This window comes from Oncorhynchus clarkii, chromosome 25 (genome assembly GCF_045791955.1).
Source record: "Oncorhynchus clarkii lewisi isolate Uvic-CL-2024 chromosome 25, UVic_Ocla_1.0, whole genome shotgun sequence".
NCBI classification, from domain to species: Eukaryota; Metazoa; Chordata; class Actinopteri; order Salmoniformes; family Salmonidae; genus Oncorhynchus; species Oncorhynchus clarkii.
The window spans coordinates 64,503-92,455 of record NC_092171.1 but is presented as its reverse complement, the minus strand read 5'-3'; the positions used below and the strand labels follow the sequence as shown (position 1 = coordinate 92,455).

Sequence of the window (27,953 nt, the reverse complement as noted above, 5' to 3'; positions counted from 1 at the left end):
AGAGGTCAAATGTTTTCTGTAAGTCTTCACAAGGTTTTCACACACTGTTGCTGGTATTTTGGCCCATTCCTCCATGCAGATCTCCTCTAGACCAGTGATGTTTTGGGGCTGTTGCTGGGCAACACAGACTTTCAACTCCCTCCAAAGATTTTCTACGGGGTTGAGATCTGGAGACTGGCTAGGCCACTCCAGGACTTTGAAATGCTTCTTACGAAGCCACTCCTTCGTTGCCCAGGCAGTGTGTTTGGGATCATTGTCATGCTGAAAGACCCAGCCACGTTTCATCTTCAATGCCCTTGCTGATGGAAGGAGGTTTTCACTCAAAATCTCACGATACATGGCCCCATTCATTCTTTGCTTTACACGGATAAGTCGTCCTGGTCCCTTTGCAGAAAAACAGCCCCAAAGCATGTTTCCAACCCCATGCTTTCACAGTAGGTATGGTGTTCTTTGGATGCAACTCAGCATTCTTTGTCCTCCAAACACGACGAGTTGAGTTTTTACCAAAAAGTTATATTTTGGTTTCATCTGACCATATGATATTCTCCCAATCTTCTTCTGGATCATCCAAATGCTCATCTAAATGCTCTCTAGCAAACTTCAGACGGGCCTGGACATGTACTGGCTTAAGCAGGGGGATACGTCTGGCACTGCAGGATTTGAGTCCTGTCATATGATGAAAATTACAGGCCTCTCATCTTTTTAAGTGGGAGAACTTGCACAATTGGTGGCTGACTAAATACTTTTTTGCCCCACGGTACCTCATGAAGCTGGTTGAGAGAATGCCAAGAGTGTACAAAACTGTCATCAAGGCAAAGGGTGGATACTTTGAAGAACCTCAAATATATTAGGATTTGTTTAACACTTTTTTGGTTACTACATGATTCCATGTGTTATTTCATAGTTTTGATGTCTTCACTATTATTCTTCAATGTATAAAACAGTAAAAATAAAAATCCCTTGAAAGGGTAGGTGTGTCCAATCTTTTGACTGGTACTGTATATATATATATAATTGAATACAATGCTCAGATCACTAAACATCTTGTGACAAATCCCTCAACATTTCACCAAATTAATCTGCAAATATTAAAATTTTCCCAATCTTTTGCCTGCATTGGCCCCATGATTCATCCTAACCCACTCTTCACCCATGATTAATTCATCCTACCCCACTATCTGCCTCCAGGGGATGTCTTACCTCTCCAGGCTGATGAGGGGCTCTGGGGGCCTTGCGTTCTCCACAGGGTACCTCTCCCTCACCGCTATCTTCACATCTTCCTCTCCCTCTGCTGTGCGGAAGCGCAGCAGGTTCAGAATGGTGTACTCGTGGTCCGCCAGGATAATGTTACCCTTCACATACACAGGGGGTGCACATTACACTGCATTCAACATGACGATCATAAAGAGAACAGCATGGATTATCTAATATCATTGATAAATATGAAACGAGTACTGTATTCTACAGTTGAGGAGTACAATGAAAACGTCAGACTCGGAGAGAGGAAAAAGGGAATGGTAATTTCTCACCCTGTCATAAAGTTCCACTATCAGATGGTAAGCAGCCTCATCTGAGCCAAACTGGATGTCAACAATCCTGTCGACCCCAAGCTGCTTCACCTGTGTTAGTCGTCTTGACTTGAGATGCTTTCGACACTGTGGGGAATTGTCATCATACAGTCAGTTACCAAGACATCCATCATTGCTTGACAAGTGAATGGACAACTGAAAAAACAACATATCCTCACTTTCATGGCAAAGCCAGAGGGCATCATATTTTTGGGCCATTCAAAGTCTGTAGAATGAATGCGGAGTCCAGATTCAACCAGTAGAATAGATTTGGTGTCAGGCCTGAAAACAAACAAAAACGTTTTCCATTCTAACCTTGAAAACCAGTCATCCCTAGGACTACGTGTACATGACAAGTTCTGGAAACAAACATCATGGAAACAACATGGATGGTTGCTGTAGCTTGGTACCACTGACAGGCAGCAGATATTACTTACTTTTGCAAACGGATGAGATAGGTCTTGGTGTCGATGTCATACACGTTGTTTACGCGCATACCAAGGTAACTGTGATAACATAACAAGTTAAGTTAGTGTCATGCTGACGTTATTCATAAGTCCCAATCATATTTTGTTAGCTAGCTATCCATTTAGCTAGATATCTGTACTGTCAAAAACCCATTTTTGACAGTAGTTATTTAGTTAGCTAGTTATTCAATGGCCGTGTTCGAGTGTCAAAACCGTGAGGTTTCGTGGGTAAATTGTGACTGATCTTGCTACAAATAATAATGAGTCGTTATTTATGACCCAAGGTGATTTGAAGATCAGTCAGTCGCCTGCAATGTCGAACAAGCCAAAACTCTCTTTTAACTTCGACATTTGCTACAGTAACTAGCTAACGTTAACTAGCTAGCCAACATTAGCACGTTTCATGATGCATGAACCAGACTAACTTACTTAGCATTTATCTCAGCAATGACCGCCCTGATATCCACGGTATTGAATCTTGTTTTCATGGTAAAAATTAGTAGTTTGTATTCGTTGTCCGAAACATTTACACTGCAGACAAGGAGAGCAGCACACAGCAACGAAACACGCTAGCTTTTACAGCACGCATGCGCGGTCTAGATTTGTACGGAATCCTGTTTGAATCAAAAATACCACGGAAGCGTGGACTCTCGCACACAAACACACACTTGTGCACGTGCATGCGCAGACATTGGACGAAAATGATTTACATTACGCAATGATGAATTTTGTTGGTTGATGCTGCCAGGTGATGGTCACCCGCTGCTACTTGTGAGTGTTTCAAGATACAAATTAACGGTAGATTTTGGGCATTGTTGTACTAAATGCGTTCTCTTCGTCAGCTAACGTATAATTATGTATTACACAAATTGGCTTGTTGGTGTGAAAAATAGAGCATGCATTCGCAAAGCAAACAAAACGCATAGTATCGACTGGAAAAGCTTCATGGACCTATGTAACAATACAACGTCGTACAATCGAAATAGATCTGAGCTCATTTTAAGCAAGCTTCTTTGGAAAAAAGGTGAGATCAATACTTCGCAAAATGGCATTCAAACGAACAACATGTTTACATGAACATGCTCCACGTTATGGGAAATATATGTTTGGTTCATTTGTGCATTTTTTTGGTAAGCTATGTTGCATTTGGCTCCATCTCTCTGCTTGAGCGACTGATGGGTGCAGACCTTTTGTAATAGAGCAAAAACACAATTGTTATACTATTTGCAGAATACAGGCATGTGGACGTCCATAACAGTAAAAGTGTGCATACATCATTGAGTGTGAGTCCAATGTCAGAAATAGATAGCCAGCCACTGTACGAGACAAGTTTCTTGTTTCAAATCATCCACCTTTTAGGTCAGAGTTGAGGGTGAGGCGTGCCTGGTTACCAAGGTGACGGCCCAGCCAACATGGCCAGCTCGTAGTAGAGATTAGAAATGTCTTCATTAGACTATGTTAGAGACCAGAAAGGCGTATTTTCCCCCAAGCCTTTCAATCTTGGAGTTAGTTAGCTGAAATACATGCCACAACACCACAAATAGAACAATGAGATTAGTTAAACAAATCTTTGACAACAATGTGTCATGAAAATATCGCAATGTGTTATTTAAATATAGGACTAGATAGTAACGTTATGGATAATTTATTTATATGCAGTGTACACTTTGAAGAATGGATAGTAAATTGATCGAATTGTTTGCCTGTACTAACGAGCTAGCTAGCTACTAACGTTAGCAAACTAGTACAGTACGCTAGCGTTTGCTAGATACAGCTACTGTAGATAGCTGCATGTTTTTTCCCCAACTCCTTTGTTCTTATGCAGATTACAAGATAATCAAGAAAATTGGAGAAGGGACATTTTCAGAAGTGGTGAAGGCTCAAAGCCTGAAAGATGGGAAATATTATGCTTGTAAAACGATGAAGCAGTCACTCAGCAGGTAATTATCATGAGTGTTTCCCATAAGTATATAATGGTTCTTTCTGCCTGCTGCTTGCCTTCAGGTGCATGGCATCCTCTTTGTACGTGGACCCTTGCCTCGAAAGCCAGCAGCAGCAGCATGACACCCCTACCTATCCTACTGGGTGTCAACCATTGATGTGTATATTGGTTTCAATATACCCTGACCAAGTGAGGTCAGCGAGGGACAACGTGGCTTGAAGTTTTGTGGCAAGAATTTTTAAGCCTACATCTTTGAAAATGAGTCATGAGACATGTTCTCTACAATAGAAAGATACAGTTACACATAATAAACGTGTTTTGTTTTTTGTTGCTCAGCCTGGAACAGGCCAACAACCTACGAGAAGTCCAGGCCATGAAGAAACTGAACCCTCACCCCAACATCATTCAGCTGCATGAATTGATATTGTGAGTACAATGTTTGTCACAGTCGTGTTCATTGTATGCGTGAAGCCTGAACTGAATTATAACATGATCATTTTGTCTGATTCATTCAATGTGTTACAGTGACAAAGAATCAGGGACCCTGTCCTTGGTATGTGAGCTGATGGAGATGAACATCTATGAGTACATACGAGGTCAGACACACAGGGAACTGCTACTGTGAATGACATTAAACCTTTACCATAACTATAACTACAGTACATCAAAGACTATTTCCAATTCTGTTATCTTGTGTATTGCTAACTTGTCTCACTTGCAGGGAGGCAACAACCTTTGCCAGAAAGTAAAATCAGACACTACATGTATCAACTTTGCAAGTCACTCGATCACATGCATAGGTAAGAATGAAATATGGATGGGAGCTTGTCCATGAAATAATTCTTTTTTTTGTTTACAGGGGGGTTAAGGGTAATTGTTTTGCTTCCCCTAAAAGTAAACCGTTTTACTCTTTTGTTACCTTCGTACAGCAATGGGATCTTCCACCGTGATGTTAAGCCAGAGAACATTCTAATCAAAGTAAGAAAAAATGATGCTGAAAACCTTGCCTGCTAATTTGTAAATAAGAACTGTTACTGTTACATTATTTACCATATGTTGCCCATGATTTGGTTGGTTGCTTCCATAGCATGATGTGCTCAAACTAGGAGACTTTGGCTCGTGCAGGAGTTTGCACTCCAAGCCCCCCTACACAGAGTACATCTCCACCCGCTGGTACAGAGCCCCAGAGTGCCTCCTCACAGATGGCTATTACTCACACAAGATGGACATGTGGAGTGTAGGATGTGTTTTCTACGAGATTATCAGGTACCTCTCTTGTCATTGGCTGTGACCAAATTCTCAAACTACATACTGCTTATGTACTTTCCATCCTTGCATACCCAAAAAGCCGACTAAATAGGATGTAGTATTATAATTAGGTTATAGCCTTAGTGATATGTATTCCTCTATGGTCAAAGTCAGACATTCATGAACACATACTGTTGTGTAAGTAGCCTTGATGGCATCACAGATTATCATGTTTTTATATTTCAGTCTCAGCCCTCTGTTTCCGGGTACCAACGAGTTGGATCAGGTGACCAAGATCCATGATGTTTTGGGTACACCTGACAGCAGTCTTCTTCAAAAATTCAGGCAGTACGTTTCTTACTTTGGCTGCATTATATACGTTTCTCATGTAATGGAGACCAATACCTTCACAGTATGTTCAATGGAAACAATTGTCCTTAGTGACATTGTTGTACATTATTGCTGACAGGTCTAGGGCGATTCGTTTTGACTTCCCTCCACGGAAGGGCAGTGGGATCTCTCGGCTCATCCCAAACTGTTCTGCGCCCAGTCTGTCATTGCTCTACCAGATGCTGGCCTACGACCCAGAGGAGCGCATTAGCTCTCGAGCGGCGCTACAGCACGCCTATTTTAGAGAGCTACGGTAAGCACACACTGTACTGGATAGAAAATCCAGACATACTGTACTGTGCCTTAAAATTGTAGTGTGTAAGATACATTATTTCATTTGGTAAATGCTATCTTCCCTCCTGTCCTCTTTGGTCCTTGTCTCAGGCTGGCAGAGAGGAGAGCTGATAGTCTGCACAGGGCCATTGGGACTGTAGAGGGAGGACAGAGCAGTGGGACCCCCAACTCTGTGGATCACATGTGGCGCATGGCCAGACAGGGCAGGAGGCATGTAAGAGATGGCCACATCGCTTAAAAATAGGTCCAAAGGGTTGACCCTACATCAGATTTTATGAGTAATGAAAACCCCATTACAAAGATTAGGATGACATGTAATAGTAGGCTACATACTGGAAATAGTACCAAAAGTACCATTGCGATGCACTTTGCCCTGCTATGATGTGGTTAGTCTCTCATGATGGCCTAATATTATTTTGTTTTGCAGCACAACATAAAGCATGTTGCCGAGCCTCGGATCAGAAGCAACATCCAACATTATCCAGTGGAATTACCAAAGCTCAATGTGGTAGTGCCTGCACCCCAGATCACCTACCCTGTTACCACAGTGCCAGCTCTTACCATCACTCACCGTGGGTCCCCCCTTCCAGTCATCACGTCAAAAAAGTGCCACTTGCGGTTGGCTAAGGTAAACACACTCCATTACGATGTACATTTTACAACATCCCTACGGCTACTCCCTATTTTAAGACATCCCTAAGGCTACTCTCTACAACAAAAGTCCTACTTTACTTTATTGCACATCTTATAAAGCAGTGGTCTCCAAACGGTCGATCGCTATTGACTGGTCGATCTCCAAGGCCTTCTAAGTCGATAAACCTTACGTTCCTATTTTTTGAATTAGTTTAGCGTTTTTGGTGGTATGTGCACCCGATTCAGCTGTCCTGTGTGCCGGGTGGATAACGTGTTCCCATTTTATTTGTCAGAGGGTACAAATCCTGCCTTCCCGGGGGGAGCACTATATGCCCACCGCTGGCCAATCAGATGGCTCAGATTACCATGTCTGCAGTAATGTAGAAGGCATAAAAGAAAGTCCTGTGTGGCTCAGTTGGTAGAGCATGACGCTTGCAATGCCGGGGTTGTGGGTTCAATTCCCATGGCGGACCAGTATGGGGGGAAAAAGTATTCAAATGTATGCACTCACTACTGTAAGTCGCTCTGGATAAGATCGTCTGCTAAATTACAAAAAAAAATGAAAGCTACAGCAAAATTGATACTGTGAGATTTCTAAACTTTTAAAACCATGACTAGAGAGAGACTTCAACGACTACAGCAGAGTTGCTGTTTTTATGAGTGAGTTCATGTTTGTTTTTACTCCGCACTGTCAACTAGAGGTCGACCAATTAATCGTAATGGCCGATTAATTAGGGCCGATTTCAAGTTTTCATAACAATCGTAATCTGTATTTTTGGACACCGATTTGCCAAATATTTTTTATTTTATTTTTTACACCTTTATTTAACTAGGCAAGTCAGTTAAGAACACATTTTTATTTACAATGACGGCCTAGGAACGGTGGGTTAACTGCCTTGTTCAGGGGCAGAACGACAGATTTTTACCTTGTCAGCTCGGGGATTCGTTTTTGCAACCTTACGTTTACTAGTCCAATGCTCTAACCACCTGCCCTACATTGCACTCCACGAGGAGCCTGCGTGGCAGGCTTACTACCTGTTACGTGAGGTCAGCAAGAAGCCAAGGTAAGTTGCTAGCTAGCATTAAACTTATCTTATAAAAAACAATCAATCTTAACATAATCACTAGTTAAACTAGTAATATCATCAACCATGTGTAGTTATCTAGTGTGTCCTGTGTTGCATATAATCGATACGGTGCCTGTTAATTTCTCATTGAATCACAGCCTACTTCGACAAACGGGTGATGATTTAACAAGCGCATTTGCACCAATGTACCTAACCATAAACATCAATGGCTTTCTTTAAAATCAATACACAAGTATATATTTTTAAACCTGCATATTTAGTTAATATTGCGTGCTAACATTAATTTCTTATAACTAGGGAAATTGTCACTTCTCTTGCATTCCGTGCAAGAAGTTAGGGTATATGCAGCTGTTTGGGCCGCCTGGCTCATGGCGAACTGTGTGATGTCCATTTATTCCTAACAAAGGCCGTAATTCATTTGCCAGAATTGTACATAATTATGACATAACATTGAAGGTTGTACAATGTAACAGCAATATTTAGACTGAGGGATGCCATCCGTTAGATAAAATACAGAACGGTTCCGTATTTCACTGAAAGAATAAACCTTTGTGCTTTTTGACAGCAGCTCTTCGCTGTGCTTCAAGCATTGCGCAGTTTATGACTTCAAGCCTATCAACTCCCGAGATTAGGCTGGTGTAACCAATGTGAAATGCCTAGTTAGTTAGCGGGGTGCGCGCTAATAGCGTTTCAAACGTCACTCGCTCTGAGACTTGGAGTAGTTGTTCCCCTTGCTCTGCATGGGTAACGCTGCATCGAGGGTGGCTGTTGTTGTGTTCCTGGTTCGAGCCCAGGTAGGAGTGAGGAGAGGGACGGAAGCTATACTGTTACACTGCCAATACTAAAGTGCCTATAAGAACATCCAATAGTCGAAAGTATATGGAATACAAATGGTATAGAGAGAAATAGTCCTATAATTCCTATATTAACTACAACCTAAAACTTCTTACCTGGGAATATTGAAGACTCATGTTAAAAGGAACCACCAGCGTTCATATGTTCTCATGTTCTGAGCAAGGAACTTAAACGTTAGCTTTCTTACATGGCACATATTGCACTTTTACTTTCTTCTCCAACACTTTGGTTTTGCATTATTTAAACCAAATTGAACATGTTTCATTATTTATTTGAGGCTAAATTGATTTTATGGATGTATTATATTAAGTTAAAATAAGTGTTCATTCAGTATTGTTGTAATTGTCATTATTACAAATAAAAATATATATTTTTTAAATCGTCCGATTAATCGGTATCGGCTTTTTTGGGTCCTCCAATAGTCAGTATCGGTATTGAAAAATCCTAATCTGTCAACCTCTACTGTCAATACTTTCTATAAAGCCATAACATGTGCGTTCTCCCTACTTCCACTCATGCTACAACCAGCACTGCAGTGGCAATGAATGAGTAGGAAAGTGTATCGATAAGCTTGGGTCTTTTTTATATTGAGGAATATTTCACTTTCTCTGGTCATAGGAGTAACAACACGAATTTGTGCATGAGGTAGAAATAATGCGGTGCGATTTGAGTTTCGCCATCAGCTGGAAGACAGTGTCCCTTTTTAGTCAGTGTCAGCGGAGGAAAGGGAGAGCAGAGGGACGTTGAGAGGCGGACCCTCAGTCTGCTGCCCTCTCCCTCTGCTGAGACTGACCATCAGATGCAGGCTCCTTCAGCCCAGTAAAATTTAAAGAAGCTAAGTACTTAAATGTATGCTCACTGAGCTGTGCCTCACAAGTAATACAACAACTGATCGATTACCGGTGTGATCATATAAACTACATCAAATTAAATGTTTTTTTTCAATAGTCTGAGAAGAACAATGCATTCATTGGCAAGTCAAGCAAAGCCAATATGAGGTGATCATGTTTTGGGCCTATAGCCTACTGCACAAGCCTCATTGCTACAGTACTGGCTTATGTTTTTTTAGTTAAAAAAAAAAATCAGAACAGTAGATCTCAGCTTGCACTTTGACACAAAGTGTACTCAAAAGGTTGGTGACCACGGATTATTTATTTTTTATTTTGTCTTTATTTAACCAGGTAGGCCAGTTGAGAACAAGTTCTCATTTACAACTGTGACCTGGCCAAGATAAAGCAAAGCAGTGCAACAAAAACAACACAGAGTTACACATGGGATAAACAAACGTACAGTCAATAACACAATAGAAAAATCTGTATACAGTGTTTGCAAATGAAGTAAGGAGGTAAGGCAATAAATAGGCCAATAGTGGCAAAGTAATTACAATTTAGCAATTTACACTGGAGTGATATGTTCAAGAAGAAATACTGGTGTGCAAAAGAGCAGAAAAACAATGGGGATGAGGTAGGTAGATAGTTGGATGGGCTATTTACAGATGGGCTGTGTACAGCTGCAGCGATTGGTAAGCTGCTCTGATAGCTGACGCTTAAAGTTAGTGAGGGAGATACGTCTCCAACTTCAGTGATTTTTGCAATTTGTTTCAGTCATTGGCAGCAGAGAACTGGAAGGAAAGGCAGCCAAACGAGGTGTTGGCTTTGGGGATGACCAGTGAAATATACCTGCTGTAGCGTGTGCTACGGGTGGGTGTAGCTATGGTGACCAGTGAGCTAAGGCAGAGCTAATGGAAGACCACCCTAATGTCAGAACATCTGAGGCTGTAAGTGTCAAGCGTCTCAGAAGAAGTGCTGATCTAGGATCAGGTCCTTGTAATTTTATGCATTATGATCTAAAAGGCAACACCTAGCTCAACACTCCTACTCTGAGACCCTTGATGCATACAGTATCAGGACTCACCCATGTGTTGTTCATATTTATGTTAATAACCTTTGTCTCTTTTCCCAACAGCCAAGGGATGAGTCCTACCGCTCTGCTTTCAAGACCTACTACATGCCTCCTTTGGACAGGAAACGCAGTGGCTACTGAGAGCCCCAATTTATAAGAACCGTTGCTGTTTAACAGAACGTACCTGTAGCTACTGTACATACTCTAATCTGCTTTGTTTGAAATGTTAAGACAATATTGTTTGAACAAAGCTATTCAGCTTCTGTAAAGCATGCCACTTTCTGGTGAGAAATGCAAACAGGGCTTTTGACAAAGGAATATCACATAGCAATAATTACCAGGGTTAATTTGTACAAGTCATAATTCCTGCAGATGAAATATAACATGATCCCCAAAGTATATTTGACTCTGTCATCAGTGTTAGCCTAATGAGATATTGCCTACTAACCATTAATTACCCAGCCATTTCCTAACTAAATTAGGTGTCATGTTAAGTTAAGTTTGCTCAAGTTTGCTCAAAATGTAGCTAATGACTACTTGCATGCAACGCAGAAATTCACGGATGAGCTCTGATATAGTTAATCAAGTGATGAAAGAGCCAGCATTAGTTCATTGATTCAGCACAGTGTAGTGTATGCTAGTGCTTGATAAAATTCGATTTTGGGAAATTCACTTTTTTGCTCACAGCTCACACTTTTTTGCTCACAGAATAAAATCAAAAGTTGCAGATTTCCTAGTGACTTCCAAAGCAAGTGTCATGTGCATGACAATAATTACAAAAGAAACTCCTTAAACTCTCAGAATGTGCATTCTACAAAAGATCTGTAGAATATACTACTGCATTGCCAAAGGAGTATAAAATGTAACTGTATTTTGTAACACGTTCTGTGAATGTTTTTCCCTTTTTTAATGATGTCATATTACGTAAGATTTTCCAAAGCTGTGACAGCTTTTTGAGACAGAGGTACACTACATGACCAACATTTTGTGGACACCTGCTCGTTGAACGTCTCATTCCAAAATCAAGGGCATTAATATGGAGTTGGTCCCCCCTTTGCTGCTATGAACATCCTCCACTCTTCTGGGAAGGCTTTCCACTAGATGTTGGAACATTGCTGCAGGGACTTGCTTCCACAGCCACAAGATGTTGGGCAATTCATCGCAAATGTGTTCTATGGAGTTGAGGTCAGGGCTCTGTGCAGGCCCGTTTAAGTTCTTCGCCACTGATCTTGACAAACCATCTTGTAGCGGTATTTATTAGAGAGGGGTAAAGAAAGATTTTGTTCGGGCGCCAGGCAGGTATTAACCATGCCGAAAGGAAAAGAGTAGAATAGAGAGTACCACTACCAGACCCACACACATCAGCAGAAGAGACTGCCTAGAGGGTAGCCTGTTTACCAGATAGCCAGTGGAGAGAAAAAAGAATACACACCATATAAAACCCACATCACAGCACAGGGATAACCCAAACAAGAATACCTCATACAATAATAGTAATACTAATAATGGCAGAGCAATTCAACAGCAGTGGATGAGTGCAGAGGGTATGAATGTGGGGGGTGTCAATCGACACAACAAAGGCCTTAAAAATGTCCACAGTCTTCTCGGCCACATGTCATTAGTACACCTCAATACAGTTCACATAACAATACACAACTTGCAAGCAACCTCCCTTTTAACTAAAATGTCCAAATACTTCTGGCAGGGCAATAATAGTCCAGCTCTAATGAACTTCAATGAGAAGTGCATTGGAAAAATAGAGAGTCTGTTGCAGGGTAAAGCACTGGAACGATAGAGGGAAGAGAAAAAGAGAAAGATAACAAGAGAGATCTTAGCTGTGGTCTTCAGGCGTGCAGGTGTACTGTCTGACTGTCCGATGATTTGTTGGTTTGTATGTTAAAGCTTCGCAACAATGTTGCTACTAATCCATGCGATCCATAACGGGCGTGGTCCCAAACGAAAACAACCACGACCTAGAGCGATTACACCGATGATTGAGTTAAACACTCTATAAACTACACACGCTGAAAACAAACAAAACTTCTGCAGCACAGCACACACAATCAAACTGTCGCGCCACCAAAGAGCTCCTCCCCAAAGAGCTGAATGAGCTCTCTTCATTTCCTCCTTCCTTACTGCTCATACGCTCTTAAAGTGGCAGTGCACGGTGAAGGCTCCGTGCAGATTTTGCCACACTCCTCCCCCCATGAAAAAACAATGCCTGTAGAAACAGAGGATGCAGGCTTTGACAGGTTCATGTTCCTGCTACACAAAACCAGGGAAGTCCTCCTCATCAGAGTCCTCCACGAAGAGGTCCTGCAGGTGTTGCTTTTGCCTGCGATCCGGCTCTTCTGCCGTAGGGTAGCAGGGCTTTAGGTCAACAACATGCACTGTCCTGACATCTTCCCCAGTGTCCTCCAAACAGACCAAGTAGTTCACTGGTCCCAACTGCTAAACTACACGGTATGGACCTTTCCATCTCGAAGCTAGCTTGGCAGTGAACTTCTTAGATGCCTTTGACAGATGATGTGAACGTACCCAGACACGAGACTGGGGTGGAAATCACACGTCTCGTCTATGTTTGTCATAGTTTCTCAGCTGTCGTTGTTTGGCTTTGGTTTTGCTGGCCTCCACTCTGGCTAGCAAGGTGTGGTGGTGTTGTACGGCATCAAACGCTAGGCAGTCAGGTGAAACATTAGAACTTTGCAAGACCCTGTCCATCGGACCTTTTAGTGGTCTTCCCAGGTGGAGTTCGGCGGGAGTGACCCCAGAAGTCTCCTGCACGGCAGAGTTCAGTGCAAAGCGAAATTCTGGAAGATGCTGATCCCACCTTGTGTGCTGATCCCCCACGAATGAAGCAATCATCCCCTTCAGGGTTCGGTTTACCCTCTCCGTCAGGTTGGTCTGAGGATGGTAGGCTGTGGTCAGCTTGGCAATTACACCCCAGTAGGTACAGAGCTCTTTGTATATTCCTGATAAGAACTGCGGACCTCGGTCAGAGAGGATTTGGTCGGGAATTCCGAATCTGGTAAAAACCTCCCTTCGCAGAATTAGAGCAATGGCTGATGCAGTGGCTTTGCGGAGGGGAAACAACTCCACCCAATGTGTGTAGTAGTCCACTACCACCAATAAAAATTCATTCCATGTCCCCCGGCTGGAAGGAAAAGGTCCCATGAGGTCAATTCCCAACATTTCATTTGGATGGTTCACCACGGTCTGCTGCATTTTCCCGGCAGGTCTGCCAATGTCTGGTTTATATTTCTGGCAGACTTCACACTGCTGTACAAACTTCCGGGTATCAACCCACATGCCTGGCCAGTAAACCACCTCTTGTAGTCTTCGATAAGTTTTAAAAACTCCAAGATGGCCACTCATGGGATTGGCATGATAAGCTTGGATTATCTGGTCACACAATGTAGAGGGAATGAAGACGCGATAATGGGTGCTGTGTATTCCATCTCCTCTTGGAGTTTTTCGATACACTTTATCCTGAATTATGCTAAACTTATCATTGAAGCGACTCTTGGAGTCTTCTTCAGACAGACTCTTGTGGATCGCCATGATGGCAGCATCCTTCTGCTGTGCTCTCCATACACTCTCATCATCCAGAGGAAAGGAATCATCCAGACATTTAGCGGTAGTATAAGTACTGCACAAGGGAGGACAAACATTGGCAGTCTCTGTAATCCGAGAAAGGGCATCTGGTACAACGTTTAGTTTTCCTTTGCGATACTCAATGATGAAGTCAAACTTCTGCAGTCTGATAGACCAGCGAATAAGACGGCTGTTGGTCTAGCCTGATGCCAGATCCCACTGCAGAGCAGCATGGTCTGTGACAACGGTGAAGATCTTTGCCTCCAAGTAGTAGCTCCATTTCTCCAAAGCCCAGACCACAGCGAGGCACTCCCTTTCAGTCGTTGAATAATTCCTCTCGGCTGAATTAAGGGTGCGACTTGCATAGGCAAGAACTTCTTCTGTTCCAAGTCCTGTTTGTTGAGCCAAGACTGCTCCAAGTCCTGTTTGACTTGCATCCGTGTACACAATGAAATGAGCATTCAGGTTAGGATGTCCAAGCACTGGAGGAGTAATTAGACTGTTTTTGAGTATGGACATAGTTGGCGTTCCAATGGCGGCAAGCTTTACAACACTCCAGCCAACACATGGTGATCTTAGACTTGGGTGTGGCTGCTGGACCATGGAAACCAATTTCATGAAACTCCCGACGAACAGTTCTTGTGCTGACGTTTCTTCCATGGGCAGTTTGGAACTCTGTAGTGAGTGTTGCAACCGAGGACACAGAACGGTGGTCCCATTCTGTGAGCTTGTGTGGCTGAGCTGTTGTTGATCCTAGATGTTTCCACTTCACACTTACAGTTGACTGGGGCAGGTCTAGCAGCGCAGATCTTTGACGAACTGACTTGCTGGAAAGGTGGCATCCTATGACGGTACGACGTTGAAAGTCACTGAACTCTTCAGTAAGGCCAATATACTGCCAATATTTGTCTATGGAGATTGCATGACTGTGCTCGATTTTATACACCTGTCAGCAACAGCACCTGTCCACAAGTTAGAAGGGGTGTCCACATACTTTTGTATATAAAGTGTACATACATTGCCTTCAGAAAGTATTCACACCCCTTTACTTTTACCACATTGTATTGCGTTACAGCCCGAATACAAAAAAAAGAAATGTAGATTTGTCACTGGTACTCCATAATGTCAAAGTGGAATAATGTTTTTAGAAATTTTAACAAATACATTTTTTAAATTAAGCTGAAACGTCTTGAGTCAATAAGTAGTCAACTCCTTTGTTGTGGCAAGCCTAAAGAAGTCCAGGACTAAACATTTGCTTAACTAGTCATATAAGGTGCATGGGCTCACTGTGTGCAATAATAGTGTTTAAAAATAACATGTTATGTCTCATCTCTGTACCCCACATGTACAATTATCTGTAAGTTCCCTCAGTTGATCAGTGAATTTCATCCACAGATTCAACCACAAAGACCAGGGAGGTTTTCCAATGCCTCGCAAAGAAGGGCACCGATTGGTAGATGGGTAAAAAAAAAAAAAAGCAGACATTTAATATTCCTTTGAGCATGGTGAAGTTATTAATTCCACTTTGAATGGTGCATCAATACACCCAGTCACTAAAGATACAGGCGTTATTCCTAACTCAGTTGCCTGAAAGGAAGATTTTTGTTTTTAAATGTGGCAAAACACACTTTTTGTCAAGAAAACAAAGTGTTATGTTTGGGGAAAATCCAATACAACACATACAGTTGAAGTTGGAAGTTTACATACACTTAGGCTGGAGTCATTAAAACTTGTTTTTCAACTACTCCACACATTTCTTGTAAACAAACTACCGTTTTGGCAAGTCGGTTAGGACATCTACTTTGTGCATGACACAAGTAAGCTTTCCAACAATTGTTTACAGACAGATTATTTCACTGTATCACAATTATAGTGGGTCAGAAGTTTACATACACTAAGTTGACCGTGCCTTTTAAGAGCTTGGAAAATTCCAGAAAATCTCATGGCTTTAGAAGCTTCTGATAGGCTAATTGACATAATTTGAGTCAATTGGAGGTGTACATGTGGATGTATTTCAAGGCCTACCTTCAAACTCAGGGCCTCTTTGCTTGACATCAAAAGAAATCAGCCAAGACCTCAGAAAAAAGTTGTAGACCACAAGTCTGGTTCATTCTTGGGAGCAATGTCCAAAAGCCTGAAGGTACCACGTTCATCTGTACAAACAATAGTACGCAATTATAAACACCATGGGAACACACAGCCGCCCTACCGCTCAGGAAGGAGACGTGTTCGGTCTCCTAGAGATGAACGTACTTTGGTGCGAAAAGTACAAATCAATTCCGGAACAGCAGCAAATGACCTTGTGACGATGCTGGAGGAAACAGGTACAAAAGTATCTATATCCACATTAAAAACGAGTCCTATATCGACATAACCTGAAAGACCGGTCAGCAAGGAAGAAGCCACTGCTCCAAAACAGCCATAAAAAAGCCAGACTACGGTTTGCAACTGCACATGGGGACAAAGAGAAAATGAGAAATGTCCTCTGGTCTGATGAAACAAAAATAGAACTGTTTGGCCATAATGACCATCATTATGTTTGGAGGAAAAAGGGGGACGCTTGCAAGCCGAAGAACACCATCCCAACCATGAAGCACAGGGGTGGCAGCATCATATTGTGGGGGTGCTTTGCTGCAGGAGGGACTGGTGCACTTTACTAAACAGATGGCATCACGAGGAAGGAAAATTGTGGATATATTGAAGCAACATCTCAAGACATAAGTCGGGAAGTTAAAGATTGGTCACAAATGGCTCTTCCAAATTAACAATGACCCCAAGCATACTTCCAAAGTTGTAGCAAAATGGCTTAAGGACAACAAAGTCAAGGTATTGGAGTGGCCATCCAAAAGCCCTGACCACAATTTGTGGGCAGCACTGAAAAAGCGTGTGCGAGCAAGGAGGCCTACAGACCTGACTCAGTTACACCAACTATGTCAGGAGGAATGGGCCAAAATTCACCCAACTTATTGTGGGAAGCTTGTGGAAGGCTACCCAAAATGTTTGACCAAAGTTAAACAATTTAAAGGCAATGCTACTGAATACTAATTGAGTGTATGTAAACTTCTGACCTCCTGGGAATGTGATGAAATAAATAAAAGCTGAAATAAATCACTCTCTCTACTATTATTCTGACATTTCACATTCTTAAAATAAAGTGGTGATCCTAGCTGACCTAAGACAGGGACTTTTTACTAGGATTAAATGTCAGGAATTGTGAAAAACTGAGTTTAGGGTCCGCATCCTCCACACTAGTTGTGTAATGGTCAAACGCCACCACACTCACCCACGACTTGTGTCCGTGACCGCGTGCAATAAATCGGCAGTCCACAAACGACCACACGGTCACCAGATCATCCTCGCCCCCCGTGACAATGTACTTTCCGTCTGGACTCCAGCACACACAGCAGACCCCCAAAGTAGCTTTTCATGGTCCCGTGCAGCTCCACCGCATCAAAGTTGAAGACCCGAAGGAAGCCGTCCTGGCTCACACACGCCAGGAACTTCCCGTCAGGTGAGAAAGAAAACTCGTTAAGGGCTCCCTCGCCCACCGTCCATTTGAGCAAGGGGTTGCGCGTGGACTTGCTCTTACAAGTGTGCACTGAGTAGTTCTCACCCTGTTTGAGCAACAGGTAGTGAGGTGCCGTGGTGCCACACGTGTGCTCCATGTTGTACAAGTACATGTTTCCACTGGAATGAGTGACTAGGAACAGACTCTCCGAGCCTGGCACCCATTTTACACAAGTTACTCTGGATTTGTCTATTAGTCTCTGGGGAAAGCAGTTTGGGATAGAAAGTGAGGAGGGAGAGAAGGCACAAATGTTACATTTCAATTGTAAGCAACAATCGCATTCATTGCGTTATATGTCAAAAACATAACATTTGAGGCTAGTTCCAATGTAATTTCCATCTCTACTTTTTTTACTTTTTTGCTTTTTCTTTCTTTTTTTTTTTTTTTACTTTCCGTCCCGACTTACTTCCTCATTGAAGAGCTTGCTGGTCTCCTTCTTGATTGGGTCGATGAGCTGCACTTGGCCAGCCGAGAAGCCCACCAACAGGGAGACGCTCTCCGCCGTGGCCGTGAGGTGGTTGAAGTCGTGACATGTGGGCTGTGTTCCTTTGTATATCCTCTTGTCGATAGGTTTGCTCAGATCAGCAGCCTGAAAGATAAGCATACAAGATAAGTGAGTTAATTGAAAAAAAGGGGGCTATCCCTAAGTTTTCGCCTAAAATTACATACTAAATCTAAATGCCTGTAGCTCAGGCCCTGAAGCAAGGATATGCATATGCTTGGTACCATTTGAAAGGAAACATTTTGAAGTTTGTGGAAATGTGGAAATTGGATGTAGGATAATATAACAATAGATCTGGTAGACAAATAAAGAAAAAAACAACCAGCTTTTTTCTACAAAGAAAAAAACAACCAGCTTTTTTCTACCACCATCTCTGAAATGCAAGAGAAAGGTCCCAGTGCTAGCCGTCACTCTGGTTGTAATTCCGATAGTGTCCACAAGATGGCAGAATATCGTCAAAATTGTATACTTGGACTTTGATTTAGCTTTTCCAGTATTAGTAGACATATTATAAGTTCAACATTTGCAAAACAATCCGTTTTCATAACTTCATAACTCTGAATATCCTGTCGCACAATGTTAGCAGAAACATTTTACGACAGATACAGGGTTCCCGGATACTCCCATAAAGCCCATAAAGTCCACCCTGATTGGTGCTTATTTGACAAAGTTAGTCGTTCAAGTGAAGACCACTCATCAGTGTGCTATGAAGGCATCGCCCTCTGACCAAATATGGTGTTGTTAGGCTATACTACACCACTAATGATATTATGAAGTCCGGTTACGTTCTAGGATCTCTGAGGAATACTTACGAATGTGATTTGACTAGTTGAAACAACATTTAGAGTTAGATTTTCACAGATTCCTTTCTTTGCAAATTGAATGAGTGGAAATACAAAATCGATCGTGCATGCTATATGAACCTATTTAGGATATGAAAATTGATTTTATCTAACAAAATGACACTTCATGTTATGTCTGGGACCCTTTGGATAATAAATCAGAGCAAGATTTCAGAATGTAAAGTACACATTTCACCTTCAGAGGTGAATTTATCAAACCTATCGCGGTGAAAAAATTGTTTTGTTAGGTGCTCTCCTCAAACAATAGTTTGGCATTTTTTCGCAGTAATAGCTACTGTAAATTGGACAGTGCAGTTAAATTAACAAGAATTTAAGCTTTCAGCCGATATAAGACACATATTTACCGACATTTGTTGTTTCTCTAAAATCTGCGATCGTGACACAAGGCACTACAAGGCACTGTAAACTGCATGATTTACAACTGTCCCGTTGCGCCGATCCCTAAGAAGTTTGCATATCCTCTTGTCAATTGGTTTGCTCAGGTCAGCAGCCTGAAAGATAAGCATACAATAAAAGTGAGTTAACTTCTTATGGATGAGGGGCAGTATTAAGTAGCTTGGATGAATAAGGTGCCCAGAGTAAACTGCCTGCTACTCAGGCCCAGAAGCTAAGATATGCATATTATTAGTAGATTTGGACAGAAAACACTCTGGAGTTTCTAAAACTGTTTGAATGATGTCTGGGTATAACATAACTCATATGGCAGGCAAAAACCTGAGAGAAAATCCAACCAGGAAGTGGGAAATCTGAGGTTTGTAGGTTAAGTCTTTGCCTATCCAATATACAGTGGAAATTTGGTCCGATTGCACTTCCTAAGGCTTCCACTAGATGTCAGTCTTTAGAACCTTGTCTCAGGCTTCTACTGTGAGAATAAGAACTGTTTCAATCAGGTGTCTAGCAGAATGCCATGAGCTCAGTCAGGCGTGCGCCTGTGAGAGCGAACTGTGTTCCATTGCATTTCGAAAGACAAAGGAATTGTCCGGTTGAAACATTATTGAATGTTAATTATGTTAAAAACATCCTAAAGATTGATTCTATACATCGTTGGACATGTTTCTACGAACTGTAATATAACTTTGACTGTCTGGACTAAGTGTGGCCTCATGAATTTGGATTTGTGAACTAAACGCGCAAACAAAAAAGAGGTATTTGGACATAAATGGACTTTATCGAACAAAACAAACATTTATTGTGGAATTGGGATTCCTGGGAGTGCATTCTGATGAAGATCATCAAAAGGTAGTGAATATTTATAATGCTATTTCTGACTTCTGTTGACTCCACAACATGGTGGGTATCTGTATGGCTTGTTTTGGTCTCTGAGAGCTGTACTCAGATTATTGCATGGTGTGCTTTTTCCGTAAAGCTTTTTTGAAATCTGACACAGCGGTTGATTTAATGAGAAGTATATATTTAAATCCATGTATAACACTTGTATTTTCATCAACATTTGTGATGAGTATTTCTGTAAATTGATGTGGCTCTAGGCCTCCCGGGTGGCACAGTGGTTAAGGGCGCTGTACTGCAGTGAACTCAAAATAGTGTTACAGTAACAAGACTTACAATCAGATAACTTTGACGCATCCAAACCCCAATTTTTTTTGTCATATTGAGACAATCAGACCAGGGAATGCAACTCTAGCCTCTTAGGTTTGTGTTTTATTCTAAATGCCCCATGGGCACAGTTAACGAACAAGCACTACAACAGTCACACTAGGTAATGGTTCACTCCATCGACAGAGTGGAAAGATTTGAAGTGGTTAGAAGGCCATTTCTCATGTTTCCAGCCTGCTCAGCTGTTGTGGCATAGGCCTATTCCAACCATAGGCATATAGTATATCTTAGTGTGTTAATGTCAGAAAAGTACAACCTTTGGTAGTTATGCACCTTAAGGGTCTGAGTGAATAATGTAGATGTTTAGATCTGTTTACACACTTGAAAGAAATGACTACAGATTTGTTTTGCTAGGCCACACTGAGGAAATAAGGATCAAGCACCTGTAGCCCTGCATTATCAACCGGTCATGTCCACAACTACAGAGTGACACTAAGATGCCTCTCTCTGAAAGAACTCTAGGCAGAACTTCCTACTTGACCATCAGTGTGACCACACTGACACATCAAAGTCAATGCAAAACCTTGCCAAGTAGCTTAACTCCATGAGTCAAAGGTTTTTATGACCCACCGACTCGTTACTCAAATGCTTGAATGTAAAAATTGGTGGTTGTATTTGATTAACGTTTTATTAAAAAGTATGGATTTCAGCAAACAAATAAAGGCACGCAACAGAAGGAAAACATACAGTGGGGCAAAAAAGTATTTAGTCAGCCACCAATTGTGCAAGTGTCCCACTTAAAAATATGAGAGGCCTGTAAATGTTCATCACTTCAACTATGAAAGACAAAATGAGAAAAAAAATCCAGAAAATCACATTGTAGGATTTTTTATGAATATATTTGGTGGAAATAAGTATTTGGTCACCTACAAACAAGCAAGATTTCTGGCTCTTACAGACCTGTAACTTCTTTTAGGAGCTCCTCTGTCCTCCACTCGTTACCTGTATTAATGGCACCTGTTTGAACTTATTATCAGTATGAAAGACACCTGTCCACAACCTCAAACAGTCACACTCCAAACTTCACTATGGCCAAGACCAAAGAGCTGTCAAAGGACACCAGAAACAAAATTGTAGACTGCACCAGGCTGGGAAGACTGAATCTGCAATAGGTAAGCAGCTTGGTTTGAAGAAATCAACTGTGGGAGCAATTATTAGGAAATGGAAGACATACAAGACCACTGATAATCTCCCTCGATCTGGGGCTCCACGCAAGATCTCACCCCGTGGGGTCAAAATGATCACAAGAACAGTGAGCAAAAATCCCAGAACCACACGACCTAGTGAATGACCTGCAGAGAGCTGGGACCAAAGTAACAAAGCCTACCATCAGTAACACACTACGCCGCCAGGGACTCAAATCCTGCAGTGCCAGACGTGTCCCCCTGCTTAAGCCAGTACATGTCCAGGCCCGTCTGAAGTTTGCTAGAGAGCATATGGATGATCCAGAAGAAGATTGGGAGAATGTCATATGGTCAGATGAAACCAAAATATAACTTTTTGGTAAAAACTCAACTCGTCGTGGTTGGAGGACAAAGAATGCTGAGTTGCATCCAAAGAACACCTTACCTACTGTGAAGCATGGGGGTGGAAACATCATGCTTTGGGGCTGTTTTTCTGCAAAGGGACCAGGACGACTGATCCGTGTAAAGGAAAGAATGAATGGGGCCATGTATCGTGAGATTTTGAGTGAAAACCTCCTTCCATCAGCAAGGGCATTGAAGATGAAACGTGGCTGGGTCTTTCAGCATGACAATGATCCCAAACACACTACCCGGGAAACAAAGGAGTGGCTTCGTAAGAAGTATTTCAAGGTCCTGGAGTGGCCTAGCCAGTCTCCAGATCTCTACCCCATAGAAAATCTTTGGAGGGAGTTGAAAGTCTGTGTTGCCCAGCAACAGCCCCAAAACATCACTGCTCTAGAGGAGATCTGCATGGAGGAATGGGCCAAAATACCAGCAACAGTGTGTGAAAACCTTGTGAAGACTTACAGAAAACATTTGACCTCTGTCATTGCCAACAAAGGGTATTTAACAAAATATTGGGATACACTTTTGTTTTTGACCAAATACTTAATTTTCCACCATAATTTGCAAATAAATTCATTAAAAATCCCACAATGTGATTTTCTGGATTTTTTTTCCTCATTTTGTCTGTCAAGTGGGAGAACTTGCACAATTGGTGGCTGACTAAATACTTTTTTGCCCCACTGTAGGTACACACGTTTTTAAATTATAGCGACTCGAATGAGTTGGGGTTCATTTAAAAAAAACTCTTAATCAACGCTTAATTTCATGGAGAAATTGAGGTAACAATGCAAAACCATGCACTGGAAATTCAGAGGTAAAGTTGGTTTTATGTTCACACATTTGGACTAGATGTCGACCGATTATGATTTTTCAATGCCTATACTGATTATTGGAGGACCAAAAAAGCTGATACCCATTAAATCGGCCAATTTTCTTATTTACTTATTTGTAATAATGACAATTACAACAATACTGAATGAACAGTGAACAATTGTTTTAACTTAATATAATACATCAATAAAATAAATATTGCCTCAAAATAAATAATGACATGTTCAATTTGGTTTAAATAATACAAAAACAAAGTGTTGGAGAAGAAAGTAAAAGTGCAATATGTGCCATGTAAAAAAGCTAACGTTTAAGTTCCTTGCTCAGAACATGAGAACATATGAAAGCTGGTGGTTCCTTTTAACATGAGTCTTCAATATTCCCATGTAAGAAGTTTTAGGTTGTAGTTATTATAGGACTATTTCTCTCTATGCCATTTGTATTTCATATACCTTTGACTATTGGATGTTCTTATAGGCACTTTAGTACTGCCAGTATAACAGTATAGCTTCCGTCCCTCTCCTCGCCCCTACCTGGGCTCGACCCAGGAACACATCGACAACAGCCACCCTCGAAGCATTGTTACCCATCGCTCCACAAAAGCTGCGAAATATGGAACCGTTTCGTATTTTATTTAACGGGTGGCACCCATAAGTCTAAATATTCCTGTTACATTGCACAACCTTCAATGTAATGTCATAATTACATAAAATTCTGGAAAATTAGTTCGCAACAAGCCAGGCGGCCCAAACTGTTGCATATACCCTGACTCTGCGTGCAATGAACGCAAGAGAAGTGACAATTTCCCTAGTTTAATATTGCCTGCTAACCTGGTTCTCTTTTAACTAAATATGCAGGTTTAAAAATATGTACTTCTGTGTATTGATTTTGAGAAAAGCATTGATGTTTATGGTAAGGTACATTCATGCAACGATTGTGATTTTTTTCGCAAACGCGCTTCTGTTAAATCATCCCCCGTTTGGCGAAGATGGCTTGTCTTTGTTAGGAAGAAATAGTCTTCACACAGTTCGCAACGAGCCAGGCGGCCCAAACTGCTGCATATACCCTGACTCTGTTGCACAGAACGCAAGAGAAGTGACACAATTTCCCTAGTTAAAATAAATACATGTTAGCTGGCAATATTAACTATATATGCAGGTTTAAAAATATATACTTGTGTATTGATTTTAAGAAAGGCGTTGATGTTTATGGTTAGATACACATTGGTGCAACGACGGTGCTTTTTTTGCGAATGCGCTTGTTAAATCATCACCCGTTTGGCAAAGTAGGCTATGATTCAATGAGGCACCGCATCGATTATATGCAACAAGCTAGATAAACTAGTAATATCATTAACCATGTGTACTTAACTAGTGATTATGTTAAGATCGATTGTTTTTTATAAGATAAATTTAATGCTAGCTAGCACCTTACCTTGGCTCCTTGCTGCACTCGCATAACAGGTAGTCAGCCTGCCACGCAGTCTCCTCGTGGAGTGCGATGTAATCGGCCATGATTGGTGTCCAAATTTCCGATTAATCGGTCAACCTCTAATTCGGACATTCAACAGACATTAGCCAAAAGCATTTTAAAATGATAAAATCACTAACAAATTAATTGATTGTCACAGAAACATAAAAATAGATATGGTTTATTCTTTAAATGTCTAGCATACTTTTAAAACCTTTGTTTTGAATTTTAAAAATCCAGTTTTGATTTGATGAAAATACATATCTTTAAAATGCAATTTAAAGCTGTAGAAATCAATAACTAATTCACTGTTTGTCACAGAAACATCAAACTAGGTATGATTTATTCGATAAATGGCTAGCATACTTTTACAACCTTTGTTTTGAGGAAACATTACAGTTTTCACTTGATAGAGGTAGAGTCCATCTAGAGGCATGTAGAGGTAGAGTCCATCATGATCGAGGCATGTAGTCCATCTAGAGGTTGTGTGGTCAAAGTTCTAACGAGTCTGTTATACCCTATTAGAAGGGGCCTGGCATAAAATTCTGCATCTTCAGTCATATTAAATTACCATTAAATTACCATTAACAACTATGGGATGAAGGCGTCAGGACTGACTAACAAAGAAGATAGGTGGATGGATCAAGAAGACCAAGTCAGCCGAGAGGATCAACAATGGGCATTCCACGGTGGAGATAAGGAAAACTAAGTGTGAACCATAACATACACTACCGTTCAAAAGTTTGAGGTCACTTAGAAATGTCTTTGTTTTTGAAAGAAAAGCACGGTTTTTGTCCATTAAAATAACATCAAATTGAACAGAAATACATTGTAGACATTGTTAATGTTGTAAATGACTATTGTAGCTGGAAACAGCTGATTTTCTTTTTAATAGAATATCTACAAAGGCGTGCTGAGGCCCATTTATCAGCAACAATCACTCCTGTGTTCCAATGGCAAATTGTGTTAGCTAATCCAAGTTTATAATTTTAAAGGGCTAATTGATCATTAGAAAACGTTTTGTAATTATGTTAGCACAGCTGAGAACTGTTGTTCTGATTAAAGAAGCAATAAAACTGGCCTTCTTCTTCAGTATCTGGAGCATCAGCATTTGTGCGTTCGATTACAGACGCAAAATGGCCAGAAACAAAGAACCTTCTTCTGAAACTCGTCAGTCTATTCTTGTTCTGAGAAATGAAGGCTATTCCATGCGAGAAATTGTACGAGATTGTACGAGATCTTCAGTTTCTTGGCAATTTCTCACATGGAATTGCTTTCATTTCTCAGAACAAGAATAGACTGATGAGTGGTATGTGGTCAGTCATAGAACATCCTTATATACATGTGAATTTGCAAGTTATTGTGCAAATTAATTCTCAACAATACCTTGTTGACTCCATCATTGTTGTAAAAGGAGTTATTTAGTGTAGGTAACTTTACACCTCAATACTTTGCGTAGCCTAGCTAGCTCGCCTATGTCACAACAGAAGCAGAGCATCCATGCACTGTAGCTACGTCATGACCCAAGCAATTAAATTGAAGTACAGTGGAGGTCACATTAATTGCCAATATTGGGATTCTTGTCAAATGTCCAGCATGGTCCGTAGATAGCTGTTACCGGTTAACTGACTGTCAGATTAGAGTTAGTTTGCTGGCTAGCTCGAGGTGCATAACGTTACCACAACACTTACTTAGACTGGTGGTGCTAGCTAGGACACAGTAACGTTACTGTGCATTTGTCATACACCAGGCAAACTGGACAACACTGACCTGTTGTCATCAATTAAGACATACAAATTATAAATAAAACTGATAGCATAATGTTTAGCTACCTTTCTAACGCCTTTGTAGATGTAGAAGTACAGCTCCCGGCCCACATTGAAACATATTCGGTCGCCGTTGCCAGACTGGTCATTGACGTTGACAAATGAAACTTTGACAGGGTTCGAACCCTGGGAATTGAAAGGCACCCTATTGGGGCGGCTATATTCGGAATGAGTGAGGAGTTTATAGACGCCTTCCCGTGTAGTGAATTGAGTTTTAATTTCGTTAATCTCCTTCCCTCCTCCCTCCGCCGCCATCTTTGAATTACATTCATCCTTCCTCGAGTCCGGATTTTACACATGGAACGTGCGCATGCCCGTTCATAGGTAAAAGTAGTGTCGACTCGCGCAAGTAGACCTATACGAATGTAGGACAGGAGAAGAAGAAACCACCTCAAAAACGTGATACGTTCTAACACTGGCAGCCCACATATTTCCCACCTTGGTAAAATACACGTTCTTCTTCGGTGGAGTTTAACGGCTGTTAGCATCCAATATGTTGTATTATCGCCCTAATTGAAATATAGTATACATCCATTACACTTTGTGATACAACATGTGAAAAGGGAAAACGGGAAAATAAAAAATGAAATATATTTTGACATACCCTACCAACTAACCCTACACTCATTAAAACCCACCACCTTATTCTACTACTTTAACCCTATCTAATCCTACCCCTGGTCAACAACCTGCGAGGACGGGACACTATACCACGCAACACACCCTGTAACTCTTCTGAAGTTAAATCTCGTACCCCCAAATACTTCTCTGCTGCCACCACATCTATTTTCTGTGACCTACGTTCCATCTCTGCAGTACAGTTGATAACCATTGCAATGAACACTAAGAAACCAACTTTTAAAAAACATATACACTACATGACTAAAAGTATGTGGACACCTGCTCGTTGAACATCTCATTCCAAATCATGGGTTTTAATATGGAGGTGGTCCCCACTTTGCTACAATAAAAGCCTCAACTCTTCTAGGAAGGCTTCCGGTGATGACATCCCCAGGGGTCCGTGCTGATTGTACGGAGATTAAATGGCGCCCCTTGAGAAGGCAAGAATAAGATATATGTCAGGAGAAGTCCAGGGTGGAATATGGAGGAGGAATAGAGGGAAAAAAGAAAGGCAGAGAAGGTTTAAGAGAGAAAGAGGGTGAGGGTTAAAAATTGCAACCAAAAAGGGGATGGTCTGCTGAAGAATGGTAGAAAGTGTAAGCAGAATTAGCTGAAGAGGATAAATGGAAGTGAATGAGGTCGATGTATCAGAGGTGGTAGGTGTGGTGAAGTTCTGAGTCCAAGTCTTGCACCGAGGGTCAGGATAAAGATGAGTCTGTGACAGTAGCAGTGAAGCTTTTGGAAAAAGTGGACCTTTGCCTTTTGGCTGATCTATTTGTGGTTTCAGGGTTTGTGAAACAGAGTTGGGTGCTGTGGAATTGGTGAGGGTAACCAGAAGTGGTTTTGTGATAATTGTTTGTTTCTGCTGGTCAGAGGGAGAAGGCTCGTTAAACGAATGGGGGCAAGAAATGTGAATTGTTTTGCTCTCAAGAAAAGGGTGCCATTGAAAAGAGTGATTACTGGAGTAGCAGTAAATGTAAACGTTGAACAAATGAAGGGGAAGATCCCGGTGTTTGTGATGCTCGTTGTTTGGTGAGGGCGGCGTGAGTGGTGAAACAGAAATTATTGTCTGTTCTTTTGAGTTTTGATGTTGAGTCTTTGCCCAACAAAGTTATGTTAGGATATGTAAGTTATCCGGTACGAGCTTTTGT

The 27,953-nt window shown here is 41.4% G+C and overlaps 3 protein-coding genes across 4 annotated transcripts in view; 1 reads left to right on the top strand and 2 right to left on the bottom strand.

Moving 5' to 3' along the window:
- The window catches only part of LOC139383892 (ribosome quality control complex subunit NEMF), a 35,542-nt gene extending 32,894 nt beyond the window's left edge, over nucleotides 1-2,648 (bottom strand). The window contains exons 1-5 of the mRNA XM_071128496.1: nucleotides 2,465-2,648; nucleotides 2,006-2,074; nucleotides 1,748-1,850; nucleotides 1,530-1,655; nucleotides 1,201-1,352 (exon numbers count right to left, since the gene is read on the bottom strand). Of these exons, the coding sequence (XP_070984597.1) occupies nucleotides 1,201-1,352; nucleotides 1,530-1,655; nucleotides 1,748-1,850; nucleotides 2,006-2,074; nucleotides 2,465-2,523 (509 nt within the window). The 5' untranslated portion in view covers nucleotides 2,524-2,648. The remainder of the gene's footprint in view (nucleotides 1-1,200; nucleotides 1,353-1,529; nucleotides 1,656-1,747; nucleotides 1,851-2,005; nucleotides 2,075-2,464) is intronic.
- Nucleotides 2,640-10,786, top strand: LOC139383893 (MAPK/MAK/MRK overlapping kinase-like). 2 transcript variants are annotated; one of them, XM_071128497.1, is made up of 12 exons: nucleotides 2,640-3,059; nucleotides 3,861-3,975; nucleotides 4,314-4,403; nucleotides 4,503-4,573; nucleotides 4,699-4,777; nucleotides 4,907-4,955; nucleotides 5,065-5,243; nucleotides 5,472-5,573; nucleotides 5,695-5,868; nucleotides 6,000-6,123; nucleotides 6,337-6,537; nucleotides 10,451-10,786. In XM_071128497.1, the coding sequence occupies exons 1-12, from the start codon at nucleotides 2,891-2,893 to the stop codon at nucleotides 10,526-10,528; spliced, it is 1,431 nt and encodes a 476-aa protein (XP_070984598.1). In that variant the 5' UTR covers nucleotides 2,640-2,890; the 3' UTR covers nucleotides 10,529-10,786. The 2 variants fall into 2 exon arrangements, with proteins under 2 accessions (XP_070984598.1, XP_070984599.1); XM_071128498.1 differs by having other exon boundaries at nucleotides 2,670-2,806.
- A 6,367-nt stretch (nucleotides 10,787-17,153) lies between these two features.
- Nucleotides 17,154-26,436, bottom strand: LOC139383256 (WD repeat-containing protein 20-like). The gene is given in 4 exon segments (XM_071127705.1): nucleotides 17,154-17,379; nucleotides 17,381-17,748; nucleotides 17,956-18,138; nucleotides 26,188-26,436. Coding segments are annotated over 4 exon segments (1,026 nt in total).
- Nucleotides 26,437-27,953: the final 1,517 nt, after the last annotated feature.

Bases quoted from the DNA above. Each gene is read 5' to 3' on its own strand.
- LOC139383893 (XM_071128497.1), top strand. From the start codon at position 2,891: ATGTATTACACAAATTGGCTTGTTGGTGTGAAAAATAGAGCATGCATT. The intron at 4,404-4,502 runs GTGAGTACAATG...AATGTGTTACAG, and splicing joins CAGCTGCATGAATTGATATT to TGACAAAGAATCAGGGACCC. The intron at 6,538-10,450 runs GTAAACACACTC...TTTTCCCAACAG, and splicing joins GCCACTTGCGGTTGGCTAAG to CCAAGGGATGAGTCCTACCG.